Source organism: Phacochoerus africanus, chromosome 9 (genome assembly GCF_016906955.1).
Source record: "Phacochoerus africanus isolate WHEZ1 chromosome 9, ROS_Pafr_v1, whole genome shotgun sequence".
Lineage (NCBI taxonomy): Eukaryota > Metazoa > Chordata > Mammalia > Artiodactyla > Suidae > Phacochoerus > Phacochoerus africanus.
In genome coordinates this window covers 63,906,473-63,923,305 of record NC_062552.1, presented here as the reverse complement: position 1 = coordinate 63,923,305, position 16,833 = coordinate 63,906,473, and the positions used below count along the sequence as shown (strand labels likewise).

General features: G+C 33.4%; 1 protein-coding gene across 4 annotated transcripts in view; it reads left to right on the top strand.

The window, feature by feature from the left end:
* The window catches only part of MIPOL1 (mirror-image polydactyly 1), a 278,090-nt gene that overhangs the window by 100,868 nt on the left and 160,389 nt on the right, over positions 1-16,833 (top strand). For 3 of the 4 annotated variants that reach the window (XM_047795507.1, XM_047795506.1, XM_047795509.1), the window contains exons 7-8: positions 9,967-10,000; positions 10,260-10,430. In XM_047795507.1, the coding sequence (XP_047651463.1) occupies positions 9,967-10,000; positions 10,260-10,430 (205 nt within the window). The remainder of the gene's footprint in view (positions 1-9,966; positions 10,001-10,259; positions 10,431-16,833) is intronic. The other variant, XM_047795508.1, reaches the window with a different exon arrangement.

Sequence of the window (16,833 nt, the reverse complement as noted above, 5' to 3'; positions counted from 1 at the left end):
ACACACACACACTTCTTTTTAATATTCTTTTCCATTATGGTTTATCATAGGGCATTGAATATAGTTCTCTGTGCTGTTCAGTAGGATCTTTTTTATCCCTTCCATGTAGAGTGCTTACATCTGTTAACCCCAACCTCCCACTCCATCCTCCCCCCAACCCCCTTCACTTGGCAACTACAAGTTTGTTCTCTATGAATAACTTAATTTCTTTGAAGACTGATAGAGAGTTATAAAACATTAAACTCATTGACAAATAAAAATAAAGAAGCAAGGGGGAAAAAATTAGCTAAATTCCACACTCCCTACTCTCAAATAACTGTCTTTATCAATAGGGAAACATTCCAAACATTTTTCTTTTTGTTAAATAAGCATTACTGTCTCTAAGGATGCTGGTCAGTGGTTGAATAGATGCATAGGTAGAATTAATTTGATAAATATCTATTCATTTTCTCCATGCTTTTTATTTGAGCGGCATTATAGTGTAGAGGAGAACAAACATTTTCCAGACTCAGGTAGCTGTCTCTGAATCTTAACTCTTTTGCTCCCTAGGTGTACAGCCATGGGGGAAATATTCAGAGTTTTTGTGACTCTGAATAATTTTTTTTGTCTTCAAAATATGGAAATGGTGGCTATTTTATATTGGTCGTTATGAAGACTAAATGACTTAATTAGTATTGAAAAGTACTTGACTCATGGCAGGTACTATATAAATGTTACTTGAATTTTAGAGTAATAATCAATTGAGGTGGAACTGAAGAAATTTTTTAACTTTATGCAGTCTCGATAAGATATATTAACTCCCTAAAGATCTTTCTAAATTTAAGAATGGAGATGGTAAAAAACATTAGGATATTGGAATCTCGTCAATATTTTTTATGCAGTGTTTTAAACAATATTATTTGACTCTCAGCTATGAAATAAGTAACAGTATTAAACACCTTTTTTCTTTTTCTTTATAAATTAAACTTTAAAATATTTGTAGAAGTTGTATTGGATTATTGGATTCTATAGCCAAACTGCCCCCTTTTTAAATCTTAATTTCATATTTTAAAGGGTTGAATAATCATTACTGGAACTTTTTATTGTACATGGAATTTTTACACCTCAGTTTTTATTGTGGGGTATTCCAGGGCAACCAGATTTCATTTTCAAATACTTTTTTAAAGGAAGGGCTTATAAATACTTTATTCTCTAGTTTTAACATGTTCCAGACTGGTTGTGTATTATCCTTATATTCAGATTGGTCATGAATAAAATTCTTGGCTCAAGTATTTTTTCATTCTAAACATTGTAAAAATGTTACTGACTTTTCTGACATTGTGTTTGGCTGAAAAGATCTCTGTGGTCAGTCATATTTCTTTTTCCTTCACTTACAGATAGTTTATTTTTTTTTCTTCCTTGGTACCCAAAGGATTCTTTACTCTTGAAGTAGAACAACTTAATCAGGATGTTTGTAATTATTATTCTATAATAATATTTTTGGAATTACAGCATCCTTTTCTAAAGACTAATTCTTTTTTTTCAGGGAAATTTTAGATTTTTTTTTTTTAAGTTTTCTCTTTTAGAGACCTAGTCATTTTTATATATTTTGTCCTTGTCTGTTATCTATTCAATAATTATTTTAATCTCTGTCTTTTCCTCTGCATTCACTGTGATAACTTCAAACCTTTCCTTTATGTTAGTAATTCTAGTTGTTATTGTTTTGTTCCATTTTCTTTCTATTTCATTTATTAAATATTTATTCTGTTTCCTTAAGGTTTCATTTCTTTCTCGTTTTAACTATATAAGTTTCAGATTTATCCTTAAGTGTCCAGTTTTCCTATTCACCTACTCATTTGTTTTGGCAGCTTCTCTTTGAGCTTTGTTTTATAGAATTCATATTCTTCTTATGTTTTTCTATTATTCTAACCCACTGATGGGGAAATTTTCTTTTCTCTTGGTTTGTATTATCTTTTATATATTATATCCCATTTGCATGAGGTTTTGTCACGTGCTTTCAGTGAATTCATAGTTGGCATGTCATTTCATCTTGCCCATGCTTAAATTGTCAAGAATTTTTCTTTGTTCTGAAATGGTACAAGTGAATTTTCCTTGATAAATATTTCATATTACTTGAAACCTACTTGCCTTCTCCTCTGATTCCTGGCTAGGTATTGCTTCTGAGCTACCTTTCTACAAAGCCCTACCTGGGGTAGTGGGGTAGGAGTGGAGGTTGGGAAGACCTTCCTGGAGCTCTATGCTCCTTTTGTTTGAGGCTCTGTCCTCTGCTTGTGGGATTTTGTCTGCTGTCTTGCATTGCACTGAGGATTCACTCTCTCTAGTCTTGTGGATCTCTTGATTCTGTGGAGTATTACTTTTGGGCTTTTATTTGTTCCACCAGTGTAATAGAAAATGGCCAGCCCTGATGATTCTTGCTTCCTCTGTAAAGATTTTTCAGTAATGCAGATTCTCAGTAATGTCCTCAATTTTTTTCTGAGCTGTCGACTCAGTTCATTAGTCTCGTAGGTTATTTCCAAGCTGTGTAATGTTAGTGCAAAATTCCCAGGATTTGGTGAGGTCATGGTCTTTTTCTCAATACCTGTTTTCATATGTAAAAGGAGAAGTTAGTTGAACCTGTTCAAAATCATTTTTCTACCACATACCTTGTGCCTACTTTTAAAAATTACTACATGATGTCTTATTTCCTTTAATGCTTGATTAATTTTTATCTTCGGTTCAGGTGGTTATGTGAAGTGATGAATAGATTTTTTTGTGTTCAGCTTCCACTCCACTATCTTTACTTGGACTTCCTTTTTTATTTTCGATAACTTTTTGTTTTAGAATATTTTTAGATTTACAGAAAAGTTATAAAGATAGTACTGTGTTCTATATAACCCTCACCCGGTTTCCCTTATTGCTAACATCATATATCACTACGGTACACATGTTACAAGGGGGAAATCAACATTGTAAACAACTATTTGCTAAAGGCCATGCTCTATTCAGCTTTCACTGCTTTTCTCTAGTGTCCTTTTTATTTTCCAAGAGCTTATCCAGGATTCTGTAGGCATTTAGTTACCATATCTTTGTTACTTACTCTGCTCTATGACATTTTCTCAAATTTTCTTGTTTTTGATACTTGACAGTTTTCAGGAGTACTGATTATGTATTTTATAGAATGTTTCTCAATTTCTGTTTTGCTCATGGGTAGACTGAGGTATTGGTTTTATGGGACAAATAGTACTGGAGTGACATGCCATTTTTATCACATCATTTTAAGGTTATATTCCATCAACATGACTTGCATTACAACCAGTGATGTTAATCTTGGTCATCTGGCTGAGGTAGTGTTTGCCATATTTCTCCACCATAAAAGTACTTACCCACATAACCCTTTTGTACTCTACTCTTTGAAGCAGATCAGTAAAGTGCTTCCCATACTCAATGATGGGGCTAGGAGGTTAATTGAATTCTACTTCCCTCAGGGGCAAATAGCTACATCAATTATTTGTAATTCTTCAATACAGTAGATTTGTATCCCTCATTTATTTTAGTTATTTATGTCAGTATGGACTCATTGATATCCATTTAATTCTTTGCATTGTAATCTAATAATATGTTATTTTATTGCTTGGAGTATTCCAACTTTGGCCATTGAAAACTTTCAAGCGGCTTCTTTTGATTTTTGAACATTTTCTTCTTGACACTACAAGATGCTCTGGGGTTGTGTTTTATAGCGATATGCCCACCCACCCCACCAGCAATGAAATCAGAGTTCCTGTTTCTCACCATCCTACCAGCATTTGGTACTGTCATTTTTGTTTTGTTTTGTTTCTTGTTTTGGACAATAGCCATTTTCTAGTGACAGATGATATTGAACTCCTTTTTATAGGTTTATTTGCCATCTGTGTATCTTTTTGTAAAGTATCCAGATATTTGACCAGTTTTTTTTTTAAGTTGGGTTTTTTCTTTTTGTTAAATTTTAAGTGTCTTTGTTTATTTGTTTTGTTTTGTTTTGTTGATTTTTAGGACTGTTTCTGAGGCATATGGAAGTTCCCAGGCTAGGGGTCAAATCGGAGCTACAGCTGCCAGCCACAGCCACAGCAATGCAAGATCCAAGCCACGTCTGTGACCTATGCCACACAGCACAGGCAGCACCAGATCCTGGACCCACTGAGTGAAGTCAGGGGTTAAACCCACATCCACATGGATACTAGTCAGATTTGTTTCCGCCTTGCCACAATGGGAACTCCCTAAATTTCAAGTGTTCTTTATATATTCTAGATGTAAGTCTTTTTTTCAGATATGTGGTTTTCAAATATTTTCTTCCAGTCTGTGCTTCTTTTTGTTGTTATTGTTCTCTTGACTCTTTACCAGGATATAAGTTTTAAATGTTTATAAAGTCCAGCATATCGATTTTTTTTTCCTTCATGTTTTGTACTTTTGGTTTCATATCTAAAACTCACTGCCATATTTATGGTCATACAGATTTTTCTCCTGTATTTTTAGAAATTACAAATTTCATGTTTTACATTTAGGTCTATAATCTGTTTTGAGTTGATTTTTGTGGAAAGTGGTATAAGGTACATGAAGAAATTTTTTGGTTTTTTTTTTTTTTTTGACATATAGCATTTACTTATTCTAGCACCATTTGTTGAAAAAAGTATAATTTCTCCATGAATTTCCTTTGCACTTTTCCTAAAAAATCAGTTGACTGTATTTCTGTGGGTTAATTTCTGAACTTCCTGTTCTGTTCCATTGCTCTGTGTGTCTGTCCCTTTACCATTACCACAAACTCTTGATTACTGAATTTTTATGGAAAATCCTGAAATAGGATATTGCCCTCCCTCTAAACTTGGCTCTTTTATTATAGAATTATTTTACTATTCTGGTACTTTTGCTTTTCCGTATACCTTGTAGTCTGTTTATATCTACAAAAAGACTTGCTGGGGCCAAGTGTTTTTAACATACTTTTCAAAATAGATACCTTTTATTCTTATTTCAGTAATGTAGCTATTAATAACTTGAGATGTGTTCTTTAGGGATTTGGAAATGCTGTTACCCTTAGTTTATCAACTGCTGCACAGTACTACAGTTAACATGTAATTTATGATCATAAACCTTTTATGTAGATTGATCACCAATTTTATGATGAAATCTGCCTCTAAATAGACTTTGGTGTTTTGAGAAATAAAATTCACCCTTAAAGTTAACAAATAAACTTTTATTACAAGGTCATAACTCTTTGAGGTAGGTGATATTTAGGCATTACAGGTGAGAAAACTTTGAGTACTTGGCGAAAGAGTCAGTCAGTCACTTGCACATTGTAGAACTTAACTACCTCATCTATACAGGCAATTCAAACTGAGCATATCCAAAATGGAATTATTAATTCATTATTAAGACCTGACCCTCCTTAATTCCCTGTACTGATCAGTGGCACAACGATTAACCCACATATCCACACCAAAACATCTTCCTCAGAGCTCCTATTAAACTGGTCTCTTAGCTTTTTGTTCATTCTATCTCTTTAAATGATGGATCTAAATTGAGCCTATCCTTCTTCCTTAATTTTTTTAACCCTCCATATCTTATTTATATTATACACATATTTTGGTATAGTTTTTATTAGAATACATGAAAATTAAAGTTCCTTGAGGCAGGGCCTTTTTCATTTTGTTCTTGGTAGCATTCATATTGAGGGAGAAATGGGGAAGGAAGGAAAGGAAAACAGTCTCATCCGAAGACTTTTAGTTAATCAATTCATTCCATAAACATTTATTGAATATATATTATGTATCAGATGTACTGCTAGTTGCTGGAAACACAACATTATGATCTCAATTTAGTTAAGAAGATTGACCTTATGTAAATAATTACATAAATACTTAATGAACAATAAAGGATTATTGTTCCTAGGAAAAGTTTATAGACAGTTCCTTCTATATTATAATCTAAGGGTTCAGGTGAGGAAATCAGGAAAAATACTTAAGAAGCAAAAACAACAACAACAACAAATAACAGTATATCAGTATTGGTTTTAAATGGCACTCTTGAGGTTCCTTTCTTCTCAGCTGAACTTTTAATAGTTGCATTTTAGACTAAATCTTTGTTAAAATAGAACCAATTTTTAACTGAGCTTTGCTTGACTGAAAAGGATGTTTAGAGGTATTGAGTATAAAATGAAATTATATGAATTATTTTACATCTCTTTTTGTTTTAATCCCTTATTTCTTGCTCCTTTAATCTACAGATCCTCCCTTTCTTTTTTTCTCTTATCATCTTTGCCACTTCTAATCTACACTGAATTTTTCTGTAATAATGTTTGTCTTGTCTTACTCTGCTGCTTCTCTGCTTTTCCTAACTCCTTGCATTTTCAGTGCCTTTTTTGTCTCTTTTGCTTTTGTAAAAGGATTCAAGTTAAAATAACTTATATATGCATGCCAATTTAGGCTTGTTTGCATAAGTACATTCCAGCTTTTGAGATCATAGTATCTTTTTTCAATCTGTTATTAGTGGTGTATATATATATTTTAACATATTAAGGGTCACACTATGTAAAAGAGATTGAGAGAAAAAATAATTTAGAATTTTCTTATTAGCTGTTCACTAGTTCTTTTTATCATTTGAAGTCAAAGTTTTGCTTCTGTCCATTGAACAAGGTAAATGACTATAGGTTCAGAGGGAAAGATGTGATATTGACTGATTTAGGAATAAATCAAGAAATGTGACATTTCATGCATGAGTCTTTTCACTTAGAGTGCAAGGTTGTCAGTCAGAATTTGCATGGTATAGGAAATCAATTGAAACTTGAGCCCATAGACATTTACTTCAGCAATATTCTTACTAATTATCATGACTATGTCTAGTTAGACTGTTATAGGCATAATGTAAGGTTTACAAAAGGTTTAGATTCTTTTGTTTGATTGTAAACCTCATATTAATGATATATAATGTATAGTTTGTCAGTTATATTTCATATACCACCATTACTTTATTTTAATTAAGCTAATAAAACTTTATATGCTGTACATGCTGCTAAACCTAAAAAAAGTCATTTTACATAGAAAATTCAGTGTCTTGTATAGCTGTTTCAAATTGCCTCTTTTTTTTAAAAGGTAAGTTGTGTAATTTTTGTTTTCTTAACTGATACAATAAGTGATGTAGTTATTGTAGGACTGATTTTAATTTTCTGGAAACCATGTTTGTTGATTTTTAATCTTGAACTAGATATTGAATGTCCCGGCTCAGAAAAATATGTCAAATATATGGACTTGGCACTTATAGTGTATTAACATCAAAGAGCTGGTCTTATTTTTCCATACTCTATGTATCAGGGATCAGCAAAGCAGGGAGGTATGTTGTAAATCTAGCCTCCCACTTGTTTTGTAAATAAGTTTTATTTGAACACAACTACACCTGTTCATTTACATATTGTCTGTGAATGATTTTACTCTACAAAGACACAATTTAGTAGCTGCAGCAGAGAATATATGGCCAAACCTAAAATATTATCTGACCCATTACAGAAAAAGTTTGCTTGCCCCTACTGTATATAATCTAGTTGAGACTTAATTACAGTGTCATTGGTCTTTGATATCTGTGACAAATATTTCCTGCAACTTTTAAAGAAATACAAATTTGAACGTAACCATGCCTGTTTATTTACATACTGTCTATGGCTGATTGTGCACTGCAGAGGCAGAATTTAGTAGATGCAAGAGTTTTTAAAAATTTTTTTAGCTTTATTTTTCTCTTAGTGACCATTTATCACTAAATTTCTATCAATCACAGAGGATAATAATAAATCTAAGTTGAGATTAATATGCTAAGTGATTGACTTGGCTCACTCATGCCCTGCATTTCAGATCTGACACACTCACTAAAACATGATTCAGATTCATTTATTAGGAAAGTGATAAATCACTATTTATTATATAATTTTAAGTGCAATCACCTAAGTTAATTATAGTCAGAACGCTAAATTCATGTGTTAAGGATCTGGTATACAACTTTGATAAAATTTTGTTTTAATTTTTAAAAAAATTTTGGTTGTTAGCTCTTATTAACATTAGACTAAATACAGTAATCTTAACCATATCCTGTTGAAAGCTGTTGATTTAAAACATTTAAACCCTTTCATGTCTCCTTAAAGTAGTAAGGAGTGTTTGGGAAAAATGTGTAAATACTGCATAGGAATTACTTGGATTTTTTGCTGTGTTCATTATTTGGAATATATCAACTAGGTAACCTACCTACATTGTTATTTTCTTTTTGATCATATGTAATTTTTTGAAACAAAGAAAACCTACATTTTTTAAAAAAAAAGTCTTCAGTAACCTGTCAATCTACATGCTTAATTTCCTTGTATCTTTTCGCATTTTAAATGATCAAGTTTATTAAATTATTAAGTATATAAAAAGTGAATCTTCTTTGGAAACTGTCATTAATTGGCTCTTAGTTTGATTTCATCTAAAAAGAACAACATTAAGGTAAATATTCTTCACCACATATGACTTACTTAAAAATCATATTTAGCCAACCAATAACTGATGGCTAAACGCTGCTTGTGTTCTTCATATGCTTTTACATGATCATAAATAAGTCTTAGATTTTTATCTTATATTTTGTCACCATGGTTTTTAATTGGGTAAAAAGAAATGATTATCTTCATAGTTCTTATAGAATCAGGATATTTGAAACTGTTGATTTAGTTTGGGAGAAAAAGATAAAAGATGAGAGCACATATTTGCCCTTACTGGAATGTGAATCCAAGTGGACATTAGTAGTTTGAGATACTTTAAGTATGTATAATTCAAAATTACTGTACCTACCTGTTAACTTACGCTATTTAAGTATGTATAGAAATAGTTTTTTTCTATGCATATATATTAATGTTCATGTTTTTTCCTGTCAAAGTTTAGTATTTTAAAATCTATACTTTCTCTCCATGAATGTAGCAGTTTGAACTGTGGCATTTGGAACATTTTTGTAAGAAATTTGTTAAATGTCTTCTTTTATCTCCTCCTAGTATTTTTTTTGGCAGTAGATGTTAAATTAGAGGAGAATAAAAATGGGAAATTTTTGAGACAGAAATTTGGATATCTAAACTTCTTAGTACAATTTTTATTTTTAGTACAATTTTTAAATAATAGAGGTCAATTTCTAAAATCTACATTTCAATGGTAATCATACAGATTTCCATTTAATCTACTGAATTTAATGATTACCTAAATTATATTATGGATGTTTTCTAAATATGTCATTTAGAACTTCTTTCTTTATTTTTTACTTAATTTCTTCTATTTACCAACATCAACAAACATTTCAGTAAGCACTATGACTCTTAGAAGATAAAATGCATTTATAAAGGGACAAATTTACTTTTTTTGCCTTTAAATAATTCTCTGTTTTGAAAAAGAGAAAATAACATTAGTCATCTAAAATTGTAGCCCAATTTTGGCCAGCCTTTCTATAGTATATTTGTTTTAACAAATAGGTAGCAGGAGGTGATTTTCAGGTCAGATTTAGTGGTTATTATTTGTCATTGCTTTTGAGGGAACATAGTTAAACTTTGTAATAAAAATACTTGCCTTATTTTATTTGTGATGATGTCCAAAAAAAAAGAGAGCGGAAATACAGTTTCTGGTAAGAGTTGAAAGTCCAGGAATAAATATCATGATAAGAATGAGTGCTTCTATCACTGGGGAACTTTCTTCATCCAAGCACATATGAACAATTGATCCTTGTAGTCATATATAGCAGTAAACATTAATAACTTAACAGTCTGAAGTCAGTGCAGAAGATATGGAGCATTATTGAAAGATGGAGTCGAGCAGGTGGCACTTTAATATGTTCAGTGTCATGGTTGACTCTAAAGACTAGTCGAATGAAATTACTTGAGGTTCTAAAGATTTAAAAAGCGAACTCATTTTGCTGCACTAAGGAAATGCTACTGATCAGGCTTTCTGTGTCCCTTTTTTCTAGGCTAGAAAATATTAACCCTGAAGAAAATGACATGGTAAGCCATTCTCTGAGGAGATTTCTTGATGTCAGTCTTATATCTTAGAGGCTTAAGTTCAATTGAGTGGGTTTCAAGAACTAAGATGTGGGAAAAAGAAGAATTGACACACTAATAATGTACATCTTTGCTGCAATATGAAAATTCAATAACTTCACTCAGTCAATTTACAATTCACATGTGCCTATTAATTAAAACCCTATATTAAATAAAATATATTAAAACTTCATGTCTGACTAACATATAATGGTGTTGGTAGACATTACAGGAATTACTGAACAGAATAAACAATGCAGACACAGGGATAGCTATTCAGAAGAATGGAGCTATAATTGTGGATAGAATCTACAAGACCAAGGAATGTAAAAAGAGAATAACTGCAGAAGAAATGAATGCAGTGATAGAAGAAAGGGATGCTGCTTTGTCTCAGGTAACTGCATATATCAGTAAAAAGCACTTACTTTCTTTACATTTTATGTTTCCCCCTCTTTCTTTACATTAAAAAAAAAAGACTTTTCCCCCAACATAGTCTTAATTCAAATTAGTTTTTAGCTTATAATTAATACTGCAATGATTATCTATGTTAAAATAATGACATATTTTGTTATATCACTCTTCAAATATATGCATCCTCATTTCTTAATAAAACTGTTAGGTTGTCATAAAAATTTAGTTATCTTCTTTAATGTAATCACTTTTATATGAGACTTCTTCCTTGAGTCACAGTTTTGTGAGGGCTGAGATTATGTCTTTATTACTGTTTTATTCCCAGTGCCTAATTCAGTGCCTTTTAGTAAACATTGATAAGTGAATCAAATTATTCGTGTATTCCTTTCTGAACATGACTCACATGTTCCTGCTCTAACTGAAACCTGATTACCTCCCTGAGGATACTGCTTCCATGGCAGTCCTCTCAAATAGTGATTGTTTTCCCTCCCTCAACAGTTAGGCCACTGGGCTTGGATGCTTGTTGCTCATCAGTGCTTTTCCTTTTTCCTCTCTAAACACCTCCAGCTTTGAAGCCCATGCATCAGATTGTACCACCCTGTACATACTGCTGTTGTATTTGTGTACATACTCCCCATTTCTTAAAAGTTTTAGGATCTATTTCATGGTCTTTTTCTTCAGTCTTCTCCTCTCATAATTCTTAGTGATTTAAATATCTCTGTAGGTGATACTTTCAATATCCCAGCCTCTCATCTCTTTGAATCTCTCTTCTCCAAGCAGCCATATGCTCTGAACTTTCTGCCATATACCTTTTTGTCCTGTACTACTCTTGATAATTATTTAGTCTCAGTTTCAAGCATCCTGCTTGCTGCCCACCAGTTATTATCTTCCCAGCTTGCTTACTCTGGAACTCTAACTGCAGCAAATTTTCATTCTACTGGCACCAGTTATGTTGATCTCACATCCTGTTTTCCTATCCCTTAACCCCCTCATGTCCTTACTTCCCTCTTTGTCTAGTTTAGATTGTGTAGCTCACCATAATTATCACCAACTTGCATGTAGTATAACTTAGTTTATTTGGCCTTCCCTTCTGTTGTCCTACTCACCTACCAAAATCTAAGGTTTATAAATTTAACTGTCTGCCTGTACTCTACCTTCACAACTGTATATAGCAGGAGAGTATCACATAAGTTTGCTCAACTGAATTTAAGTTCATGACTACTGTCTTTAAGCAGATACATGGTGTTGCCTGGTAACCCTCTTGCCTTTTGTTAATCCACTCACTGGCCCCCTCTGAAGGCCTATTTTATCTCTTCTCCTTTCTCTCAAGCATCTATCCTCTCCTCCCCAAATAAAAAAGAATTTCTGCTTGTGCCCACCATTTCCTCCACCAGCCTGTGTGCATCCATATATTCTGCCTTTTCTATTTTATTTCTTTTTTACATACTTCTCTTTAAGGACAACCTATTTCATACTAGTTTACATCTTTTCTTGCCTGCTTAAGGTTATCGCTTGATCAGTTGTTCCTTTTCTTTCCTACTTCATTAAATGTTTTCAATTCGTTCATTTCTATCACTATATAAAATTCTTTACTCTATCCAGTGGAGGCTAAGTGGTAGTCTTGGTGAGTCTTGGTCTGCTTGTGGTTCACCCCTATACTTTTGCTGAGGCTTCCCAAACTGAGAGCTGAGTATTCAGTAGGGCACTGCTCCTGGCAGATCTGGTATTCTAGAGTTTGTTTCCTCAGCATTGTAAGACTGCGTAAAACTCTACTATTCTTTTCAGAGGGGTTAGGGCTTAGATTTTTAACTTCAAGCCCTGTAATGGTTTGGGATCTAGCAAATGATTAGTCCAAGCAAGAGATGAACCTGATATTAGTTGAGAGGAGCAAGTGTAAATTTAGAGTAGACAGATTTGGGAACTATTTCAGTAATACAGTGAGTAGACCTTGAAGACAGATTGGTTTTGCACGTGAGGGAGCTGGAAGAATTAGGCTGAGTCTATATTTTGAGCGGAACACTATGTAGATATTCCTAGCTTTGTGATGGACAAGTTTTGAGGGGAAGATCAACACATTTTGGGAGGGAATTTATATTCCTGCTGAATGTGAAATATTTGAGATGATTATTAAAAATCTAGATGGGGAGTTCCCATTGTGGCTCAGTGGTTAACGAATCTGAGTAGGAACCATGAGGTTGCGGGTTTGATCCCTGGCCTTGCTCAGTGGGTTAAGGATCTGGCGTTGCTGTGAGTTGTGATATAGGTCGCAGACATGGCCCGGATCTGGCATTGCTGTGGCTCTGGCACAGGCCAGCGGCTAAAGCTCCAATTAGACCCCTAGTCTGGGAACCTCCATATGCCACAGGAGCGGCCCTGGAAAAGGCAAAAAGACCAAAAAAAAAAAAAAAAATCCAGGTGGAATGTTGAGCAGGCACTTGGCTATTGCAGCCATCAGCATATAATTAAAGCTGTGTGTCTAGATGAAAGCAGGGAAAGAAAATTGAAAAAGAAGAGGTCCTGGGACCAAGCCCTGTGATCTGTCAACAATTTAGCAATTGGCTTTCTTAAGTAGAAGGGATGCATAGAGGAGACTAGAAAGGTTGGCAAGTTAGGTAGAGTGAAACTGAAGACTGTGCTGTCAGAAAAAGAAAAGAAAGTATTTGCAAACGATGAGAGCAGCCAGTTTCCTTAAATGGTGTTGAGAGGTAAAGCAAGGTGAAGAAGGAGTAATTATTGGTTTTTTGGGGGGTGGGGGGTTTTTTGTTTTGTTTTTGTTTTTTGTTTTTTGTCTTTTAGGACTGTACCCATGGCGTATGGAGGTTCCTAGGCTAGGGTTTTAATCCGAGCTGCAGCTGTCAGCCTACACCACAGTATCTGTGACCTACGCCATAGCTCACGGCAACACCAGATCTTTAACCCACTGGGGATTGAACCTGCATCCTCATGGATACTAGTCAGATTCCTTTCCACTGAGCCATGACAGAAACTCCTGCTTTGAGATTTGATCACATGGGAGATGTTGAGAGCCTTGAAACAAGTTTTGTCCAGGGAAGAGGCCACATTGGAAGAGAGAATGGCAAGGTGAGCAACTGAACAGAGTGATTATATATACAGCTTTTATCTCCCTGTAATGGAGACAGAGAAATTGGGATTAGATAGAGAGGGGCTTATTGTGTCTGTGGTGGGTTTTTCTTTCTTGTTTAATGGGAGATTCTAAGACTTGTTGGCGTTTTGGTGGAAATGAACCAGAAAAGAGTCAAGGTATTCTGGAACCAATCCCCCACGGATACCCCTGGATGACTGTAGTTGCCTTGGTTTGTTTGTAAATGAACATAAACTAACAAGTCTACTTGATGATCAAACACAGAATCTTGGCCAGAGATGTAACCATAAAAAGGTAACCTTCCACATTAGCAGAGAAAAATATAGCCAAGTTTCTGAACCTCATATTGTTAGCATTTCCTTCACTTTGTATCCCTTATAATTCACATAGTAGCTAGCATCTAATAGATGCAAAATAATGATTTGTTAAGTTATTAGAAGTTTGACAAAAAAACTCATACTTAAAAATAAATTATGACATCTAGAGTTTCATTTTTTCAAAAGTAGGAAACATGTTTAACATTCATTATTACGATGACTGTAAATTTTTATTAATTTTTTCCCCTGTCAGTTTGTTAATTTGCTTTCCTGTCTGTCATACAATTATTTGCCTGTGCATTTTTTTCCAGTCTATTTTGCTGAACTATATTGTTGATATTTGATCTATTTTAATAACTTTTTTCTTATAAAATTTTTATAACTTTTTGAAACTATTGATAACTTTGGAGAATACAAATAAGCAAGAAGGGAAAACAGTCATATACAGATCCTTTGTCTTTTTCAATGCATATTTTATCATGCATACCACTTGGTAACCTGATTTTCACTTTGATTTTATATTTTGTCAGATATTGTTATATTTTTATAATTGAATATATTAAGATTTATTGAACTCACCTGCTATTTGACAAGTGTTTATGTTTTTTTTCTTTTGGTAGTGGGAACATTTTTGTAGCTAAATTTTTATGGACATGCATGTTTATTTCCTTAGAGAAAATTTCTGAAAATGAAAATACTGGGTCAAAGAATATAAACATTTTAAATAAGTGTATATTTTCAAATTGCCTTCCTAGAAAAATTGTACATAGAACTGTTATTTGAGATTTCATTCAAGGGGGATTTAAGTAGAAAAAAATGCTAAGAAGTTTAGACATTATTTTCTAGGCAAATGAGGTCTCCTGAGGTTTTTTCAGTTTTCTGATAATAAAGAAAGTAAAATCTTAAATAAGATTTCTGGATAGTACTGCATAAAGTGAATAGAGTAATGTAAGTCCAAGGCTGAGGAAATGATTTGGAACTTACAGTAATAATTCAGGTAAGAGATAATGAGGGTCTAAATAAGAAAAATGTAGACACATAGATATGAAAACTAAGCTTATATTTTAAGAAAACAATTTAATGGATGTATAACATATAGTAAACAGCACAAGTCTTAAGTGAAAAATGTGGTGAATTTTTACCAACGTATATATAGGGATGTAAGGCAGCACCCAGGAGCAGCGCTCCAGAGGGCTCCTCCATGTCTCTTCCTGGTCAAAATTCCTTCCCAAGGGTAATCACCCTTTTTATTTCCAACACCGTAGGTCATTTCGCATGTTTCTAAACTTCATATAAAAGGAATCATGTGCTCTTTTTGTCTGACTTCATTCACCCAGTTTTATTTATGCCAGTATATTGATGTGTATTGTGACAGTTATCAGTGGTGTATCTTTTTCATTGTGGTGCTGTTTCCATCGTACAAAAATAACTTGTGTTAGAAATTTTAATTGTTTTGATTTTTGATTTATTGTAAATGAAGTACTATGGGTGTTCTTTACATGCCTTTTGGTGGACATTAGTATTTACTACTTTTGGTACATAAGCAGGTATATACAAGGAGGAAGAATAACTGTCATAGACGGCTTTAGTAGGTAATGCCAAACATTTTTCCAAAGTTGTTGTACCAGTTTACACCAGGTATATAAGAACTGCTGTAGTTGTGAGGGTTAATCCTTGGTATCATTGGTAGTTTCCATCATTTTGATGGATATGTAGTTGTATTTCATTAGGTTTTAATTTGTATTTCTTTAGTCACTAATGATGTTGAGTATCTTTATATATTTATTGGCCATTTTGATATCCTCCTTTGTGAAGTGTCTGTTAGACTTTTGCCTCATAATAAATTTCTTCGTTTTTTTTCTTATTTATATAACTTAGGTACAAATGCTTGTATAGTCTGGGATTTCCATTTTTATTCTCTTAATGTTGTCTTTTCTTCTTAACAAAAGTTCTTAGTTTTAATGAAGTGAAATTTGTCATTTTTTTCTCCTTATGGTTAATGCATAACATGCCCTGTTTAAGAAACCTTTGCTTTTTCCCACAGTGATGAACACATTCTGCTGAGCTTTCTTAGAGAAGCTTGATTACTTTAGCTTTCACATGTAGGTTTTCATTGGTTTCAAATTAGTTTTTGTACAGTCAAGGAACATCTTTTTTTGATTATGGATGTCCACTTTACTGGACCCTGTATCATGTATTAAAAAGATCATCTTCTGGAGTTCCTACCACTTCACAGTGGGTTAAAAATCCTGTGGCAGTGGCTCAGGTAGCTGTGGAGGCACAGGTTCAATATCCGGCCGGTAAATTCCATGTACTGTGGGTGTGGCCATAAAAAAAAAAAGATTATCTCCTTTCCTCCTGCCCCAGTGAATTGTAAGATATCAGATGGCTGTATACGTGTGTGTCTGTTTCTGGATTCTTGGTCCATTGACCAGCTTGCCGTTTTCGATTTTTTAAAAAAATCTTCTAGTGTTTTGATGTGGATTGCATGCACTCTTAACAAGATTGGCCTCTTAGCAGTATAGAGTCTTCCAAACCATTGATCTTTGCATGAAAACTATTGATTTTGGTATACCACTTTAGCTTCATCCCACAAGGTTTTGTTATGTTGTATTTTGTTATTATGTCCCTTACAATATTTGTTTTACATGTGATTTCTTCTTTAATCTATGAATCATTTAGAAACAAGCTCCTTAATACTTAAACATTAGGAGATTTGATGTTATCTTTCTGCCATTTGGAATTTAACTCCACAGTGGCAAGAAGACATAAACTATATGTTTTCAATCCTTAGAAATGTGTTGATACTTTGCAATGACCCCAAACCAGGCCCTGTTTGTTAGATGAGCTATGTCCTCTAAAATACTGTATATTATGCAGTTGTTGAATGTGGTGGTGTTCTCTATATGCTGTTTAAGCCAAGTAGATTAATCATGTTTTTCAATTCTGTATTCATAGATTTATTC